This window comes from Ahaetulla prasina, chromosome 1 (assembly GCF_028640845.1).
Source record: "Ahaetulla prasina isolate Xishuangbanna chromosome 1, ASM2864084v1, whole genome shotgun sequence".
Taxonomy (NCBI): Eukaryota; Metazoa; Chordata; class Lepidosauria; order Squamata; family Colubridae; genus Ahaetulla; species Ahaetulla prasina.
In genome coordinates, this window is record NC_080539.1 from 60,690,142 (window position 1) to 60,710,206 (window position 20,065).

The 20,065-nt window shown below is 38.6% G+C and overlaps 1 protein-coding gene and 1 long non-coding RNA gene across 5 annotated transcripts in view; both read right to left on the reverse strand.

Moving 5' to 3' along the window:
- Window positions 1–6,099: 6,099 nt before the first annotated feature.
- Window positions 6,100–7,356, reverse strand: LOC131188483 (uncharacterized). The gene is made up of 2 exons (XR_009152784.1): window positions 6,977–7,356; window positions 6,100–6,464 (listed from the first exon to the last, which is right to left on the reverse strand). It is a non-coding gene; the product is annotated as an uncharacterized LOC131188483 (long non-coding RNA).
- Window positions 7,357–7,885: 529 nt separating this feature from the next.
- EPRS1 (glutamyl-prolyl-tRNA synthetase 1) overlaps window positions 7,886–20,065 on the reverse strand; it is a 70,266-nt gene continuing 58,086 nt past the window's right edge. For all 4 annotated transcript variants that reach the window (XM_058165434.1, XM_058165438.1, XM_058165433.1 and 1 more), the window contains 7 exons: window positions 18,057–18,212; window positions 17,779–17,976; window positions 13,559–13,732; window positions 12,906–13,066; window positions 11,902–11,980; window positions 9,109–9,173; window positions 7,886–8,250 (listed from right to left, as the gene is read on the reverse strand). In XM_058165434.1, the coding sequence (XP_058021417.1) occupies window positions 8,100–8,250; window positions 9,109–9,173; window positions 11,902–11,980; window positions 12,906–13,066; window positions 13,559–13,732; window positions 17,779–17,976; window positions 18,057–18,212 (984 nt within the window). In that variant the 3' untranslated portion in view covers window positions 7,886–8,099. The remainder of the gene's footprint in view (window positions 8,251–9,108; window positions 9,174–11,901; window positions 11,981–12,905; window positions 13,067–13,558; window positions 13,733–17,778; window positions 17,977–18,056; window positions 18,213–20,065) is intronic.

Below are 20,065 nucleotides of genomic sequence, written 5' to 3' on the forward strand. Positions count from 1 at the left end.
ATAAGACATTTTATCCATCTGTAGTCCAAGCACAGCATTGCCTGTCGCCTCTCTCTTTTCTGCACTGCCCGATCTCACCCTCCAAACCTTCCACTTTCTGCTTGTTTTCTGCTGAGACTTGTTGAGTATCCTTTAAATCCTTTTGGATAGTCACAATTTCTGCTCTTATTTCATCCAATTTCTTGTCCATATTAGATAACTTTTCCAAAATTCTCCATCTCTCCAGCAGTTGGTCTCTGACCTTTGCCATTAAGGAAAAAAAAAAAAATACAAAATCCTCAGGCAGGCACAGTATCCTTGTAATTACCTCCGGAGCCACCAGGGGGCACTCACAGGAGCAACGAGCACAGAGTACAGTTAGTCAACCAGGAAGTCAAGGGAAGTGATGTCATCAAAATTCTCATAGTGAAGGCGGAAGCTGGACGCCACCACTGTTCCCCAGAAGGAGGGGGCCTCAAACCTTCCCTCCTAAATTTCTCCATCACCTCTTCTCCAGAGCTCCACAAAACCGTAATCTTCTTATTTTAAGTTCTCCTCTCTCCAGAATAACTCGTGCTCCTTCCAACCGCAGGGGAGAAAACCCCCGCACCGGAGCACTCCACCACGCCACCGATATTCCCTTCCTTCTCCTCCTCAATTCTTCTCCGCTCCTGTTCACCACCAGGCTGCTGCAGTTATAAATCCAATGCCCCGGTGTCACCGGGCACAGCGGCCCAGGCGACGACCAAAATAATGGCCGCGGCCTGTGGCCTCCAAACCCCGCCAAGCCTAGGACGCGCCAGCATCGGTCCCCACAGTCCTGTATGTCGGCTGGGAGACCCCTGGCGAGCCGTCCGTGCGGCAGGTGTCCTTTTCGGAACACCTGGCCCCTGAGGGCCTCGGCGGCGGCCGGATTCGGGCGCTGGAGGCAGGAGAAGCCTTCCAGACGTCCGTTGCCGCTGGACACCGGAAGTCGTCTCTCAGCCAAAGTCATTTTGACAGTTGACATCAAGTCTGTCCAGATCCTTCTGAATCTTGAGCTTATCTCCTTGAGTGCTGGCTATTCCTGGCAGCTTGGTGTTGACTGCAAATTTGATCAGTTATCCTTCTATCCCCTCATCTAAATCATTTATGAAGATATTGAAACTATATGAAGATATTGAGGCTGGAAAGTTATGAAGCCCAATTTATCTATGAGGCACTAGCTCTCATTAGAAGACACTTATCAGTCATATTTGGAAAAATGTAGTATTTGACTTAAAACCATTCATTTAGCAACTGTTTGAAGTTACAACACTCAAAAAAGTTACGTAGAACTGTTCCTCACACATACGACTGTCACAACATCCCCATGATCATGTGATCAACCTTTGGGCACCTGGCAACCAGTGTGAATTATGATGGCTGCAGGATCTTGCAGTCATGTGATGTCATTTGCAGCTTTCCCAGCTGACTTCCAACAGGGCAGGTGGAGGCCAGATTTGCTCAACAAACATGGCAAAAAGGTAATAAAAGTGGACATGACTCACTTAACAACTGCCTTGCTTAATAACGGAAATTCTGGTCTCAATTGTGGTCATAACTTGAGGATTACCTGCTTTCCTAAAATAACCAGAAGCTTCTCACAGGAAACAAAGATGTAAATGCATTTTAAAATACATTTAATGGAGACTACTCTGAGTTTCTATAAGCAAAAATCATTCTGAATGGATCTCTTGATTAGACCATGATAAAACTAGCACTGATTCAGGCATCTGAGTCAAAACTTCTTTAATGAGCTAAACACTACTAATTGACCCAGAAACAAGTAAAAGCTGCTTGTTTAGATGCAAACGATAATGCTGAAGAGCTGTTGTAAAATTGTCTGTATGGAAGTTTTTTTCCTGAACTCAAGTTTATTAACAGTTTATTAACATTGACATGTTTATTAACAGTTTACTAACAGTTTATTAACATGTATTAACATTTTATAAATATGATAGATAAAAGGAAATACTTCTTCACAAACATGTTAACTTATATATTTAGTGCCACAAAATCTGACAATATTTCAATAAGGTGACTTTGTAATAGCAATAGAGACATATTTTCAAGAAAAGCTTATTCTTTGCAAGCAACTCCAAGATATAAAGTTGGAGAACCAGAGCAAAAAAAGACCCAGTACCTGCATGTCTTGCTGTGCAGTTCCCAAAGGCATCTTGATTGTGCAACCAAACATTGATCTCAATAGGTTTTTGACCTATTCCTTGATGCATTAACCAGCATCCTTAGAATGGGAATTTCTGAGGTAACAGTTAATGAATTATAAAGCAGGAAACCTTCTGATTGATTTTGTCTCTTTCTTTCATGAACTCAGCAGGTGATATTGACGCACCCCTCCCATCTGTTTTGTAGGTGAAATATTATTTCAGACCAAATATTCCATAATCTAATAATATAAATGATGCCCATTGAGTAAAAGAGTTGCCAGGGAGATAGTGCTTACAATGTGTACACAACATTGTAGCTGGGTCCAGTTTCAACATTATCTGTGCTTAGTCAGCTTATAGGTTTTCTCTCAGACAAGGCTTCAACTATCTGCATTAACCAACTGAACTTGGCTGGTAACATTGCTTTAAAGAAAATGCTTTATTTAGAGATGTGCTGTAAAAGTGGGACACTTTGCTGCTTTGCATACAAAACAGTCTCACTTAATTCCCCATATATCCAGATTCATGAAAACCTTGTTGCACTAACATAGTGCTCCACATTTTTCACCCCGGCACCTTAGCTTCAAAGAAACCTTATCTGAAATGTAAGGAACTACTAGTGATGCAACTAATAAAATTAGGGATAGAAAATATTTGTTTTCTTGCAGGCGTTTCATTACCCAAACTAGGTAACATCAGCAGTGCACTGATGCTGTTACCTAGTTTGGGTAATGAAACATCTGCAAGAAAACAAGCAAGCTTAGTGAGTGCCCGGACCCCTCCTGTCAACCCTGAGCTACAAATATTCTCCTTTATTAGTACAGAAAATACTAACAGAAAATTATAAGGTGCCACTATTTATATATCATAATTATTAGATCTCTACTTTTCTGGTTTTCTAGAATGTACAGTATCCATTCACAGTGCAAATTTAACATAATAAAAGTGTTCTCAGAAAAGATAGAAATATAAATATTTTTAAACGATTTAAATGTTGAGCCTTTTCTTTAAGCGAAGCTTATAACTCAGAACAAGTCTACATATTCAATGGCAGAATGCCATTCTGAGTCTGGTTTCATTATCTGTAGAGTTTGGCAGGCTTTTTGTTTATTTTGGCAATCAAAACGCCAATATGCTTGAGATAAATTGGTCATTTAAGGTAATGGACACAGTCAGCTATTTAGTACTTTTATGCAAACAAGCCTAAAGTTGTAAAGGCCAGAGTCTTTATGATGATTATTAAGAACTAGGTCTTTCTAATTCTTTTTTTGTAAAAGATGAAGTAAGTGTGTGAGTAGGCTGAAAATTAGAGGCAGTTTTCTTTTAATGCACATTAATTATTAAGCTGCATTTTCACAATACAATACATTTTAAATATTGTATAAATAGGCTGTTCTTTTATTCCTGGATGAAGATTTCTTGGCCCAGATCCTCATGATAGCAAAAAAACTCTACTAAATGTTTAGAATTTGACACAAGTAACTATTTAAATGAATAATTTCCATTATATGACTCAATCACTCCTTTTGAAGCTAATTGTGTAGAACATTGGAAAAGATTCATCTCCAGGAGAAGACTTGGAGAAGACCTGCGGAAAAAAATCAGCACTGTATTAGTTATAGCACCAATCTCTGGAACAGGAATGGGACCTTCAGGTTCCCACTCTTAGCTGCACCTCCTTCGCTTCCAGCCTCCTGCTTCAGCCCATTTAAAGCCAACTTTCCTCCTCTGCTGGCCCTCCCCTGGCCATTCTCCCTAATCAATGAGTCTCTGGCCCTCCAGCCCACGCCCTTTGGCCTGGACCATTCACCAACGCACCATTCGTCCCGCTGGTACAGCTGCGTTGTCGCACGCGCGACGGCACAAGCTTCACAACTTTCTGCTGTGAGAGATTGTGCTGGTGTGATGAACCTTGCAGCAGTGCCACCACTCACACGCGTAACACCACAAACTTTACAGCGTCCTGATGTGAGAGGCTGCGCTGGTATGACGAGCCTCCCGAAGACCCATTTCTGGCAGAGTTTGAGGGAGAGAAACAAGCCAGGGTCTGCCAAAGTTCACAAAAGGCAGGAAGATGAAATGCAAGCTCGACCCGTACCCACACCTCACATATTAACCCTGCTTTCTCAGAATACTACACAAACGACCCTCCCCTCCTGCTGAGGCTTTAGGAATCCTTCGCAAGTGAAGTCACCCACCATTTTGACATGAACCATCCCGCTTCCGACTGAGGGCAAAGAAGCAAAGGCAAAGGCTTCCGACTGAGGGCAAAGCAGGAAGAAGTGACTGCGAGCAGCTGCAGAAGAAGTCAGGCAGTGGCATGACAGGTGTCGAGGCGTGGGAGGCCTGGCTGCAGCATTCCTAAGGTAAGTCGTATGGGGCACGTAGGGCAGCTCCGCTCTAGCTTGATTTTAAGCCTGTGCCTCACTCCATCTCGTACAACCAGACAGTGGGCGGGGCTTAGCAGGGGCTTATTTGGGATAGGATTTATTCATATTTTCGGGGACATATGGTATAGCTAGCTTCATGCTTTAAAGCACTCTCCTGAGCAGTTCATGATGTCAGCATATTGTCTCTCAGCAATCTGAGACCTCATTTTACTGACCTTGGATGGATGGAAGGTGAGTCAACCTTGAGCCAGATGGGATCAAACTCCAGGCTGTGGGTAGAGTCAGCATGCAACACTGCATTCTAACCACTATGCCACCACGACTCCTACTTCAAGCTATACTACACACTGTCGCTACCATATTTTTAAAAAAGGGCAGTTAAGGATCTACTGCTAATTTTATTTCTTGTTTTTGTTTTAGGATAGTTTGGGACTTTTTAGAGTTTAGTATGTTCTGCAAACACAGATTGATTTTTTTCTGATTCAGTTGATTCTGCAAACCCAGAAAATAGTTTAATCCAGTCGTCAGATTTTGTACAAATGCAACCAATACTGTGGACCTATCTCACAGCAAAAATGAATGTTCTATTTCCTCTCCTGTCAGATAGCATGCGCAGTTACAGTTTACAGTATCCTTCACTGCTAGCCATTATTAATGCTCTTAATTCAGCAGGTCCAGAAAGACCATGGTGGATAGATTGCTATTGCCATTGCTTTACTATTGCCATATTGCTTTACATTGCTCAGACTTGCAAAAGTCTGAATTCAGTAGATGGAATGACAACAAACAGAGTAAATAGCTTTCTCTTGCATCTCTGAAAAACTTCATGCTTGGGTCTCCATGGAGCCTATCAGTCTGGACATAACTACAGTGGTGCCTTCCTTGTCACATTTGATTTAGTTTTTTCTTTTTCTTTAGGGTCTTGTAATTAAAAAGAAATTGGAAAGCTAGCAAAGTTAAGTGTGTCTCTTTTTTTCCCAAGAAAATTTCTGATACTCCTAAATACTCCTGAGGCCTTATTTTTTTTTTAAAAAAATAATAATTTTTAATTTAAAGAAAATAAAAAAACGTATGTACCTCCCTAATTCCCAATTGTAATTATGGATATATAACATAGGATTAACATAAAAAGATTTTTAAAAGCGTAACCTATGGTAGTTCACAATCACTCAATTCTTAACAGATGATTTATCCAACATCCTGCCCATGTCCAATGGAAAAGCCAGATCCTCAAGCGAGTAATCGGTTAGACCCACTGAATCTAGGAGTACGGTGTTCCAGAGGACAGATGCCATGATATAGAAGACATGTCTCCTGGATCTCACCAGAAGACTGTAATATAGAAGGGCATGTCAGAACTTATGGGACAGGCAGAGATAACTGAACATAGACAGACTTGCAAGTACTTAGCCCTAATGGATCTTACACTGAGCAGGAAATGCTATTATATCTTCTCTAAACACTTTTCCACACCTATGACTCTATGATTACCCACTAGACAGCTAAGTTTTCTTCATTAATACAAAAAATAGAGCAAGTAATAGATGACAATACTTATTTATTATAGAGATACTGTTTACAGAAAGGTTTATGCAATACTGCAAGTTGCACTGAAGGATATGACTCTCTATGGCTTTGTTAGTTGCTATTTTAAAAAATAACAACAAAAAACCTGGATAGTATCAGGAAACATCTCAGTCTTTAATTTAAAAAGTTGAGTTGAAATATAAGGAAACTATCATTTCCAACGGTAATTTAATAACTGCGTCCAAAGAGAGTGTAAAACTTTGCAGGGTTCTTGTCACAGACACATCTTGCTCCATTCTGCAGCTCACAAAGTGGTTTAAAGGGGATGCAGAGACTTTTTGCTCCCATGGATGGAGCGCCAGGTTCAAGATCTTGATCTCTGAAACAAAAAGCAGGATTTTTGGTACAATTCACAACTTATTTAATTTGGAACATCTTATGCTCATCAGTTAGAAGTTGTCCAGTATTACCTAGTTAGAGCTTACCTTACTAAAGTTAAAACATCTTTAAGCAAATAAATTAATTACATTCTATTAGCCTTGAAGGATGTGAGACTGACTCTGAAAGCCATCTGCTGGGAGACTTCTGGGCTTCTTTGTGCAGTTTGCTGGTCACTATGAGAAAAGAGAGCTGGACTAGATGGATCAGGGGTCCAGTCCAGCAGGGCATTGCTTTTGTTCACCAATACACACATTATGTCACCATTGTTTCATACAGATATATTTTTCATAAGTTAATTCTGTACATTAGTCACACGTGCAAGTTTTTACAACATTTTCTTTCTGGTTTTCAAACGGTAACACATAAAATAAATTGTAACTGACAAATATACATTCTAAAATCTCTTTCTCTTTTACTCATCTACATAACACATCTCTTTCTCTCTCTTACCTGGCAGTTGTTTTTTTGATCCAATCCTCACATTCTATTTCTCCGCAGAAAGGAATCTGCACTATCTGAAATAAGAAAACATGCATATATTTTAGAGGTCATGAAGCAAGAGTTACTTTTTAAATAAGAATTTTATTAAATTGTTGTAATATCCATTGCTTTAGTGGCTCTTTATTTAGATTTGCAAAACCAAAGAGCTAAAGTAACTCCAGCTATCTTAAAAGAAATCACACTGACTCTACTTGCTTATAAATTGTCTTTGTATATTCAGAACATAGACAACTGCTAAGATTTATTCAATGTTTTCTTTAAGTCTTGTAAGACTTTAACATGCACATTTAATGAAAGAATAAAGGCACCTCATTAGTGAAATCACCTAAAACAACAAATTAAAAGCACAGAATTTTGGGGGGAAATCTAATCTTTATAATAAAAACTTGTATGTACCTCCTAATTCCCAATTGTAATTATGGATATATAACATAGGATTAACATAAAAAGATTTTTAAAAGCGTAACCTATGGTAGTTCACAATCACTCAATTCTTAACAGATGATTTATCCAACATCCTGCCCATGTCCAATGGAAAAGCCAGATCCTCAAGCGAGTAATCGGTTAGACCACTGAATCTAGGAGTACGGTGTTCCAGAGGACAGATGCCATGATATAGAAGACATGTCTCCTGGATCTCACCAGAAGACTGTAATATAGAAGGGCATGTCAGAACTTATGGGACAGGCAGAGATAACTGAACATAGACAGACTTGCAAGTACTTAGCCCTAATGGATCTTACACTGAGCAGGAAATGCTATTATATCTTCTCTAAACACTTTTCCACACCTATGACTCTATGATTACCCACTAGACAGCTAAGTTTTCTTCATTAATACAAAAAATAGAGCAAGTAATAGATGACAATACTTATTTATTATAGAGATACTGTTTACAGAAAGGTTTATGCAATACTGCAAGTTGCACTGAAGGATATGACTCTCTATGGCTTTGTTAGTTGCTATTTTAAAAAATAACAACAAAAAACCTGGATAGTATCAGGAAACATCTCAGTCTTTAATTTAAAAAGTTGAGTTGAAATATAAGGAAACTATCATTTCCAACGGTAATTTAATAACTGCGTCCAAAGAGAGTGTAAAACTTTGCAGGGTTCTTGTCACAGACACATCTTGCTCCATTCTGCAGCTCACAAAGTGGTTTAAAGGGGATGCAGAGACTTTTTGCTCCCATGGATGGAGCGCCAGGTTCAAGATCTTGATCTCTGAAACAAAAAGCAGGATTTTTGGTACAATTCACAACTTATTTAATTTGGAACATCTTATGCTCATCAGTTAGAAGTTGTCCAGTATTACCTAGTTAGAGCTTACCTTACAAAAGTTAAAACATCTTTAAGCAAATAAATTACCGTATATACTCGAATATAAGCCGATCCGAGTATAAGCCGAGGTCCCCAATTTTACCCCAAAAACTGGGGTAAACTGGGGACTCGAGTATAAGCCGAGGGTGGGAAATGAGGCACCAAACCTCCTCCCTCAGCTGAGAAGGCTGCCCGCCCTCTCACTGCACCGCAGGGCTTCAGTCCGTAAAATGTGAAAAAGAAAAAAAACTCAGTATAAGCCGTATATACTGAGTATAAGCCGAGGCTTAAAAAAAAAAAACTCGAGTATAAGCGATAGACCGAGTATAGGGAGGCGTTTTCAGCACAAAAAATGTGCTGAAAAACTCGGCTTATACTCGAGTATATACGGTAATTACATTCTATTAGCCTTGAAGGATGTGAGACTGACTCTGAAAGCCATCTGCTGGGAGACTTCTGGGCTTCTTTGTGCAGTTTGCTGGTCACTATGAGAAAAGAGAGCTGGACTAGATGGATCAGGGGTCCAGTCCAGCAGGGCATTGCTTTTGTTCACCAATACACACGTTATGTCACCATTGTTTCATAGAGATATATTTTTCATAAGTTAATTCTGTACATTAGTCACACGTACAAGTTTTTACAAAATTTTATTTCTGGTTTTCAAACGGTAACACATAAAATAAATTGTAACTGACAAATATACATTCTAAAATCTCTTTCTCTTTTACTCATCTACATAACACATCTCTTTCTCTCTCTTACCTGGCAGTTGTTTTTTTGATCCAATCCTCACATTCTATTTCTCCGCAGAAAGGAATCTGCACTATCTGAAATAAGAAAACATGCATATATTTTAGCGGTCATGAAGCAAGAGTTACTTTTTAAATAAGAATTTTATTAAATTGTTGTAATATCCATTGCTTTAGTGGCTCTTTATTTAGATTTGCAAAACCAAAGAGCTAAAGTAACTCCAGCTATCTTAAAAGAAATCACACTGACTCTACTTGCTTATAAATTGTCTTTGTATATTCAGAACATAGACAACTGCTAAGATTTATTCAATGTTTTCTTTAAGTCTTGTAAGACTTTAACATGCACATTTAATGAAAGAATAAAGGCACCTCATTAGTGAAATCACCTAAAACAACAAATTAAAGCACAGAATTTTGGGGGGAAATCTAATCTTTATAATAAAAAAACTAAACATTGTAAAGAGACAAATGTAGAGATCATCCTTATTTTAGCAAAACAATGGAAGATAAAAGGCAAAATTCCTGTTTTACTTTGATTCTGTTTTCAAAAATTTGATACTATTATAATAAAATTTCAAAATTTCCAGTGCATTTTCCAGATTCGATAGGGCATCATAAAGTTTTATCTTTTCTATTTAATAATGGGAAAAAAAACTTCTTTGCAAATACTTACAATGATTTCACATTGTGGTCAGTATATTAGCTCAAAATCTATGTTGCTAAGCGAGACATTTGCTAAAAGAATTTTGCCCCATTTTACAACCTTTCTTGCCATAGCTGTTAAGCGAATCATTGAAGTTGTTAAGATAGTAATACGGTGGTTAAGTGAATCTGGCTCTTCTATTGATTTTACTTGTCAGAAGACTGCAAAAGGTGATCACATGACCCCCACGAGACTGCAACTGTCATAAATATGAATCAGTTGCCAAGCATCTTAATTTTGGTCATGTGACCATGGGGATACTGCAACAGTCGTAAGGTGGAAAACAGTCATAAGTCACTTTTTTCAATGTTGTTGTAACTTCAAACTAAATGCACTGTTGTAAATCGAGGACTATCTATAATCTCTAATAATTCATTTGTATTTTGTGACCAAGACTCATTCCCATTTATATAAATCTTAAACTGATACAAATAGAAATTTATTCAAACTCAAAGTTCATAAAAGTTCTATCCACATCCACTAGTGGAACAGAATAGAGCTAGTGCAGTGGCCCCCAACCTTTGGGGCACCAGGGATCAATTCCATGGAAAGAGGTTTTTCCAAGGACTGGAGGGGGCATGTTTTCACATGCTGCTTGCATCCTATAGATGGGGCTTTGCTTGTTTGCATGGCCCAATTTCTTGAATGCCACGGACTGGTGCTGCCCTGAACTAGTGGATCAAACTATCCATTCTTCCCTGCACTTCTTCAGCACTTCTTCCTTCCAAATCTATATTATATCTAATGAATTCTAACTGAGATTGCCTTATAAATTGAAAGACTGCATACTTACATACCTACCTGCCTGTCTATCTCCATCAAGTATATTCTTTATTCTAAAGAAAGTTATATTTTACAGGTTATGCCAAATAGGCAAGGGGTGCCTTAGAATAAACCTACTGTAAACCAAGAAGTAAACTTTGCTTTCTATAAACCAACAGGAATATTTTATTGCAGCAAAAAGTATTTTATTGCTCTATCATATCAGTTCCAATAACCCCTTGTCTTTTGACATCTTTGCATGCACTTGATGATCCTTATTTAAATCAGATAGAATTGGTTTCTTGACGCAAATACTGTGTCCTATGAACTGAATACATTAATTATATCATTTTAAATTATTTTACAATTATTCCCATTACAGGGTCTGATCAGACATTCAACTTGCTGGGTTGTTTTTTGTTTTGTTTTTTTGCTGATAAAGCAAGACAGCAAGTGGTGGGGTGACAGCATTTACCCTTACAAATGTTTTGAAAAGTGAGAGGATGAAAGTAGTTGCTATTCCTAAATTATCTTTCTGATAAGTACTTGCCATAGTTCACCTCCATTGCCACTCTGATAGAAGAGAAAAATCTCCATATCATTGAACTAGCGGTCTGGTGAGGAAAATGCCCAACAAGAACTCACTTGAAACAAAACACCCAGAGTGGCTAACTGCAGCTGCTGTGTTAATTAAAGCTAATAGATAAACATGTTTTAAAATGAATAACTAAACACACAATTTGTTGGCTGCATTGCTTTCATATACATTGTTCATTCATCCACGTTTATAATTGAAAGCATAGTCTGCAATTCTTGAGCTAGTTTATGTGGATCAAATGTTCCTTATTAGGGATACATAATGCTTGTTGCCCTGGTCCTGAAACATTCTGGAAACCCCAGAATGCTTAGGTTTTCTCCAGACCTGCCAAACTTCCTTCTGACATAGTGATGTTCCAAGGGATGTTTTGTGATTCCCAGAAGTAAATCCTCCCAATTTGAAGTAATTTTGAGATGTACTAGACATCGCATTACAAGTTCTATTTCAGGACCAAGCCATTGTTAAAACAGTTTCGCATCACTCCAGTTCTCACTTTTTAAATAAGCAAGCTGCATTCCACAACAGCATAGTCTGGGGAAAGCTTCGTGGTTTAAGGGAAATGGAGAATTTCAGAATTCTCCAGAATATTCTGTTCTAGAATCAAGAAAGCTTCCAGAATCCTAGCAGTTACATTTTTAAAAAAAATTTCATGAATGCATGTTTTACTTCATTTATGGTTTACTGGGTTTTAAGAATGCATAGGAAGGGACTCAGCCCCAGTGCAATGGCAAATTATTTACCTTTCCAGAATCAAGCTGTTTCTGAAACTCTTCCATGGAATTAGCCACCACCATATGACTCTTAAGATCTTCAGCAGCTCTAAGATAAAGAAAATGTTCATTCCAGTTACAGCTAGTCTGTGATTTCTGACTAGTCACTTAATGAGTGTTCTGACATCAAGTTATGACATGAAGTTATGATGGCCTCAAAACAGGTGCTTGAATTTATGATCAGTTGCAGCATCCTACAGTCACCTAACTGCAATTTGTTTAATTTTTTTGCCGCTGGAAAAACAGAACTATTTAATGACCACATAATCCACAACAACCATGTGATTTTGAACTTAGTACCGTATGGTTTGCTTAATGACTGATGTAAAAATGGTCAAACAAAGATCCAGTCACGGGTGCTTTGACATGAATTGTAACTTATAACTGCAATTCCACTCCCAATTGTGGTTATAAGTTGAGGATGATCTGTAAATGAACCTTTTTAATGTTACCTGATTCAATACACTTACATAAGTTACTGAATCAAGTTGTTTAAAACATTAAAAAGGTCAAACAATCTTTTATAGTTTCCTCATATTCAAATTTTCTTGAATATGCATTTAACTTTTTCCACATATTAAATTCACTTGAAAGTCCCATATAAAAGTGTAACCAAATCTCACTCAGAAGTACTTAATACAACCAGCTCTGGACTTGGGACTTGCAGAAGAGTGTTTGTCTGTGACCCAGGGTGTATCCTCACCATGATGGCATTTATCTAACAATAGGATCTCCAGCTGTATGGAAAATCAAACAACATTCTACTTCTTCTCCAGAATAAGTAAATTTCAGAGGTGGCCTCACTGTTTTCTGCAAGTTAATCTTCTGCTTGGAATTCAGATACCCTTGTTTAGTTCTTATCTTTATTACTGTAAGCTTAGTTTACATGTATTTGAAATCATGTAATAGGACTGCAGATGGTATTTATCTTCTCCATTCTATCACACTCCCTTTTCCCCATCCGCAAGTCTAACCTGTTATAAAGATTAAGATGGATTTCTTCCAGAACATGGCTGAGCTGGTTCACTGCTTCATTTTCAGAAAAGGTCAATTTTTCTCCTGTGTCCCTTCTAACAGCTACAAACTGATGATTCTTCATATCACGTGGTCCCACTTCAAGCCTGATTGGAACACCCTATAAGTCAAACAGTCACAAAGAGAGTGTATTTTTCTTCTTCACATTTTCCGGATATTATTAAGCAAAAAATAATGGCAAAACACTCTTTTGGGTTATGCTGATAATTCCCAAGCTTAGGACTATTAAAATGTAATATTTTACACAAATTATTCTTCAATTCAACAGCCAATATTAAGGAACCTCTTCCACTAAGGATAGATTGGGAAGCTTGGTTTATAGCATAAAAAGTACTTTTTCCAAAACTCAGCACTGAGGTGATATTCTTGACAGATGGAAATGTTTATTCCATAGACACTCAGGAATAGATGATTCCTCTATGGATAGCAGGTGGCAGCATGTACTCATAAATAAAGTACAACTTATCAGTATGTACTTTTACATTTATTTTACATTTTTATTTGTATTTTCTATATATACTTCCAATGCCAAATTATACAGGTGAAAAAGCCTGCAATAAAGAATTAATTAGAACAGAATTAAAACATTTACCTTAAGCTCCCAGTGGTTGAATTTCCAGCCAGGTGAATAGTTGTCTCTCAAGTCAGTTCGCACACGGATATTAGCAATGCGCAATCTCTTACAATATTCATTGCATTTTGTCAGTAAAGCCTCTTTCTCTTCTTCCAAAAGGGAATTAGTGATACCACAAGGAATAATCACCACCTGAATAAGGACCCAGTAGTTATAAAGCTAGACAGAAGAAAGCCTCACTAAATGAAAGTGTTGTGCAGCTGCGTGTATAAGGAGCAGTTCCTAAAGAAGCTGCATGACCCTGGAAAATATATGCATCTGCTTCAGGAAAGATGTCCCAGATATATAATTTTTATGTTTTCCAAAGGGTTGCATAGTTCCATTAATTAATGTACTACTTGCAAGGATATACAGTTATATCCTTATTATAATATACAGCTATAAAATGTGAATGATGGATTTTATTTTATAATTTTTAAAGAAGACAATCCAAAAACTATGAAAAATTACTCAAATTATCTGATTCAAAGGAAAGGGATACAAAAATTAAAATATGTTGGCAATGTTTTCACTATGTCATGCTATTTGGGTCATGCATTCTTCCTTCATTAATGATATCTTTCTTTCATAATTTCTACCTTTCTTGAACAGAAAGCATTGTAAATATATAATTTATCATTCCTAATTTTCATATTTGGAGTCTAGTACATTTCTGAACAACTCTTTCTAATACTAGAAGCTTTTAAACATTTTTTCTCATGCTAATAATTGATTCCAACTTTACTTTGTGTCTGCACACTTTTATTAAAGCATATAAAAACAAGTAAACAAACAACAGTAAAGTATTGCAATCACACCAATTTGCTGAGAAAGGCAGGATTATTTTTATATAAAATTAGAATCTCTACCTCAGCCCCTTTTTTCCCCTCTACTTGTCTATTCAAAACACAAATAATTGCATCTACCTGCACTTTTCCCTCCTGCCACAGCAATACAGAGACGATGGCACCACACATGGTACATGGCCTTCTTTGCCCCCTTGTGGTACCAGATAGAACGTTGCCCTGTAGCCCTCTTTGAACACAATTTTCCCTAGCTAAATTTAATTGCCAATCGTTTAAGGATTGACCCCAAATGTAAGTGGGACTAAATTACAGATGTTTAGGATTCTCTAAAATTTACAGGACAAGTAACTACAGCTGAAGTAATTAGGACTTCAGAACTAGTCAACTGTAGCTTAAACCTAGTTTGTGTACATCCCCCTTTCTACAAAATGGCAAGGAAAAAAAGAAAAAGACATCAAAGATATGTATCAAAGAGGTGTTTTTTTTAACTCACCTGAAAACATGCTACTCTAGGTGGCAGCACCAAACCCATGTTATCTCCAGGAAAGATGTCCCAGATATATAATTTTATGTTTTCCAAAGGGTTGCATAGTTCCATTAATTAATGTACTACTTGCAAGGATATACAGTTATATCCTTATTATAATATACAGCTATAAAATGTGAATGATGGATTTTATTTTATAATTTTTAAAGAAGACAATCCAAAAACTATTTACTCAAATTATCTGATTCAAAGTTAAAATATGTTGGCAATGTTTTCACTATGTCATGCTATTTGGGTCATGCATTCTTCCTTCATTAATGATATCTTTCTTTCATAATTTCTACCTTTCTTGAACAGAAAGCAATGTAAATATATAATTTATCATTCCTAATTTTCATATTTGGAGTCTAGTACATTTCTGAACAACTCTTTCTAATACTAGAAGCTTTTAAACATTTTTTCTCATGCTAATAATTGATTCCAACTTTACTTTGTGTCTGCACACTTTTATTAAAGCATATAAAAACAAGTAAACAAACAACAGTAAAGTATTGCAATCACACCAATTTGCTGAGAAAGGCAGGATTATTTTTATATAAAATTAGAATCTCTACCTCAGCCCCTTTTTTCCCCTCTACTTGTCTATTCAAAACACAAATAATTGCATCTACCTGCACTTTTCCCTCCTGCCACAGCAATACAGAGACAATGGCACCACACATGGTACATGGCCTTCTTTGCCCCCTTGTGGTACCAGATAGAACGTTGCCCTGTAGCCCTCTTTGAACACAATTTTCCGTAGCTAAATTTAAAAATGTAAGTGGGACTCAATTACAGATGTTTAGGATTCTCTAAAATTTACAGGACGAGTAACTACAGCTGAAGTAATTAGGACTTCAGAACTAGTCAACTGTAGCTTAAACCTAGTTTGTGTACATCCCCCTTTCTACAAAATGGCAAGGAAAAAAAGAAAAAGACATCAAAGATATTTATTTTATTTTTTATTTTATTAAATTTCTATACCGCCCTTCTCCCGAAGGACTCAGGGCGGTGTACAGCCAAAATAAAACACGGAATATATACAATTAAAAGAATTTAAAAAGAACTATTACTATGTGCGATTATTAAAACATTTAAAATTTAAAATATTATTAAAACCCCAATTTAAAAAACACTATTTATGCCAGTCCTGCTTGAATGAATAAATATGTTTTAAGCTCACGACGAAGGTCCGAAGATCAGGCACTTGGCGTAAGCCAGGGGAGTTCGTTCCAGAGTGTTGGTGCTCCCACAGAAGGCCCTACTCCTGGGGCCGCCAGCCGACATTGTTTGGCGGACGGCACCCTGAGAAGCCCTCTCTGTGAGCGTCTGGTCGATGGGAGGCATAAGGTACAGCAGGCGGTCTCGTAAGTACCGGGTCCTAAGCCATGGGCGCTTTAAAGGTGGTAACCAGTCTTGAGCGCACCGAAGACCACAGGAAGCCAGTGCAGACTACGGAGCAGTGGTGTTACATGGGAGCCCACAGCGGCTCCCGTTACCTCGCGCAGCTGCATTCTGGACTAACTGCAGCCTCGGGTGCACCTCAAGGGCAGCCCCATGTAGAAACATTGCAATAATCCAGCGAGGCGTAACCAGGCGTGGTGACCGTGCATAAGGCATCCCGGTCAAGGAAGGGACGCAACTGGCGAACCAAGCGAACTTGGTAAAAGGCCCTCCTGGTGACGGCCGCCAGATGTTCATCAAAGGACAGCCGACCATCAGGAGGCGCCAAGTTGCGAACCACCTCCTTTGGGGCCAATAACTGCGCCCCCAACAGTCAGCTGCGGTGCAGCTGACTGTACAGTGCCGGCATCACAGCCACTCCGTCTTGGAGGATTGAGCTTGAGTCTGTTTCTCCCCATCCAGACCCGTCTGGCTTCCAGGCACCGGGACAGCACTTCGATTTGATGGTCCTGGAAAAGTAGCAAGCTGAGTGTCATCAGCGTGCAGGTGATAACTCAGAGCCACTGATGACCTCACCCAGCTTCATGTAGATGTTGAACAGGGAGGCGAGAGATGAGCCCTGTACCCCACAAGTGAGGCACTGCGGCAGACCCTCTGCCCCCCTGTCAACACCGTCTGACCGGTCAGAGATTTGGAGGAGAACCACCGATCATTGGTGCCTCCACTCCCAATCCTCAACGCAGCAGAGATACCATGGTCGATGGTATCAAAAAGCACGCTGAAAGATCTAATAGGACCAGGGCAGGGGCTTCTGGCCCAGAGAATCATCCATAGCGAACAGCTGTCTCCGTTCTTATCGGGCGGAAGCCGGACTGGAGCAGGTCTAGATGAACCTTCATCTTTACAGGTGAAGCTGCCATACAGCAACTCAGAACCTCTGGCTAGCAGCGGGTTGGAATGGGCATAATTACCAAAATAGCTGGGTCCAGGGATCGTGGCTTCTTCAGGAGGTCTCCATTTAGCAACCGCCTCCCTTTCAAGCGGCAAGAGGCCCCTTAATCAAGGCATTTGACAAAATCCTGCCAGCCTCGTGTCAGTCACTGATGCAGATATAGGCCAGGAAGGACATGGGTCCAATAAACATGAGGCATGTAACCCCCCATCTCTCTCAGCTCCCCGGAGAACCAGGGAGCCAATTGAGATCTGCGCCGGGTCAGAGGCCGCAAAGGCGCGACACGGTCCAAAGCCCCAGCCGCGGCCCGTTCCCAAGCCGCAACTAGTTCTTCAGTCGTGCCGTGGGTAAGATCCTCAGGAAACGGCCCAAGCTCCGTCAGGAACCTCTCCGGGTCCATCAGGCGCCTGGGATGGAACCAACGCATCGGCTCCGTCTCCCTGCGGTGGTGAGCAGCGGTTCGAAAGTCTAGGTCTAGATATGTATCAAAGAGGTGTTTTTTTTAACTCACCTGAAAACATGCTACTCTAGGTGGCAGCACCAAACCCATGTTATCTCCATGAATCATGGTCATAACACCAATGGTACGGGTTGTAATACCCCAAGAATTTTGATAAGCAAATTGTTTTTCTCCCGGTATTCTGGGATCTTCAAAGACAATCTCAAACATCTTTGAAAAATTCTGTCCCAAGTGATGAGATGTTGCTCCCTAAAATACAAGAAAATAAAAAAGCATTCAGTAAACTTCTATGCATGAAACTATGGTAAACAATGAATTTGGTACTGTACCTGGATAGCTCGCCCACTTGCAGATATAAATGCCTCAATTGTTGTGGTGTAGTCGCCACCTGCAAACTTTTCTTTTTCTGTCTTTCTTCCTTTCACAACAGGAATTGCAAGAAGTTCTTCATATATGCGAGCGTATAGATCAAGAATCTGCAATACCTAGCAAGCAAAAAAGTTAGAAGCCATTTAATTTTCTAAGTATATATACTGAAAGGATTTTAAAATTTGATAGTGTCCTATAAGAATTCTCAATCAGATACAAGCCTAGTTGTTCTGATTAAGATTCTGCCATTAATTGCAGGTTTAAATTGTAGTAATAACTACAGAGTTGCAATGAATAATGCAGATTTTTGAAAATAAATGTTCAGTTATTCTTCAACTCCATAGCTCAGTGCCTAAACTAAATGTGATTTTTGTTTAACTTTGCATTTTTACTCCTCCTACAAGATTTATATCTGTAATAAAAATTTTTTTTAATATATTGATTTTATAAGCACCAAGAAGAGCAAGTAGCAAATTATAGCAATCAAATATATAATTATAAACCTCACAGCATACAACAGGAAAATACAGCTAGATTCACTACTGCATTGCATGTACTCCCAAAAGCATAAAAACAATTCATTAATTTATCAAATCTTTGTTCTCTCCCAGGAAGCATGGTTACCAGCACATGGGCCAAAAATAAAAAATGTGATATCATAATGCAAATGCTGCAGCTTGCAGAATTGCATCAAACTTTAAGTACCGTATGTAATGATGGGATTTTTGTTTTTGCAAATGCACTTGTCAGAGAAACTTCCTGGAGGAGATAGCTGGGTTTTTTTAGGATGATGATGATGATGATGATGATGATTAGTCTGTTGCAGCTGTAATATTTAGGCAAATATTTCTGATTTATCCTTTGAAAGCCTTGAAAGGTTAAATACCTATGGAGATTGTTGTCCCAAAGGTGTTTTTTCAACAGGCAACTGGGCTTTCTGGTTTTTATTTGAAGAAGTTTCGCATCTCATCCAAGAAGATTCATCAAAGCTGAAGAATGGATGAGAAGCAAAACATCTTCAAAGAAAAACAAGAAAGTCCAGTTGCCTCTTGAAAAAGCACCTTTGGGACCTTGAAAGGTTAAGCAATGCTTTTAAAAAATTATATTGCATGTGGTACCTCTTCAGCTGCTTCTTCGTAAGTAGAGAATGCCGTGTGTCCTTCTTGCCACAGGAATTCACGAGTACGCAAAAGTGGTTGTGGATGCTTGAACTCCCAGCGCTTCAAGCAATTGAATAAAAATAAAAACAAGTCTTTGTTCAAATCATAATCTTCATCAATAGATTCACTTTTAAAGACACCTTTTAGGCATGACTCAGAACTATTGTCTCTGATGATAAGTTACGATTTAAGAAATTTAGGGATCTAAAGTTTCACTCACATACTGTGAAAAAACCTATTTAAAAGAGAATGATCTGTATCACTGGAACAATATATTACATTCATTTATCATTACTTTCAGCCATGTATTGGTTCCCTCCTGTCAGACTAATAGGCTATACAAATAGTCCTCAATTTACAACGATTCATTTAGTGACCGTTCAACTCAAAGTTTAGTAACTCAATACAACAGCACTGAGAAGTGACTTATGACTATTTTTCACATTTATGACCATCATTAAAAAAGGACAGCAAAGAATGTTCTTTCTGCGCCAACTCAGTAAGCTCAAACTGCCCAAGGAGCTGCTGATTCAGTTCTTCAGAGGAATTATTGAGTCTGTCATTTGCACCTCTATAACTGTCTGGTTCGGTTCTGCAACTCAACAAGAAAAACACAGACTTCAGAGGATAATTAGAACTGCAGAAAAAATAATTGCTACCAACCTGCCTTCCATTGAGGACCTGTATACTGCACGAATCAAGAAGAGGGCTGTGAAAATATTTACAGACTCCTCGCATCCTGGACATAAACTGTTTCAACTCCTACCCTCAAAACGATGCTATAGAAATATATATATATATTTCTTCTT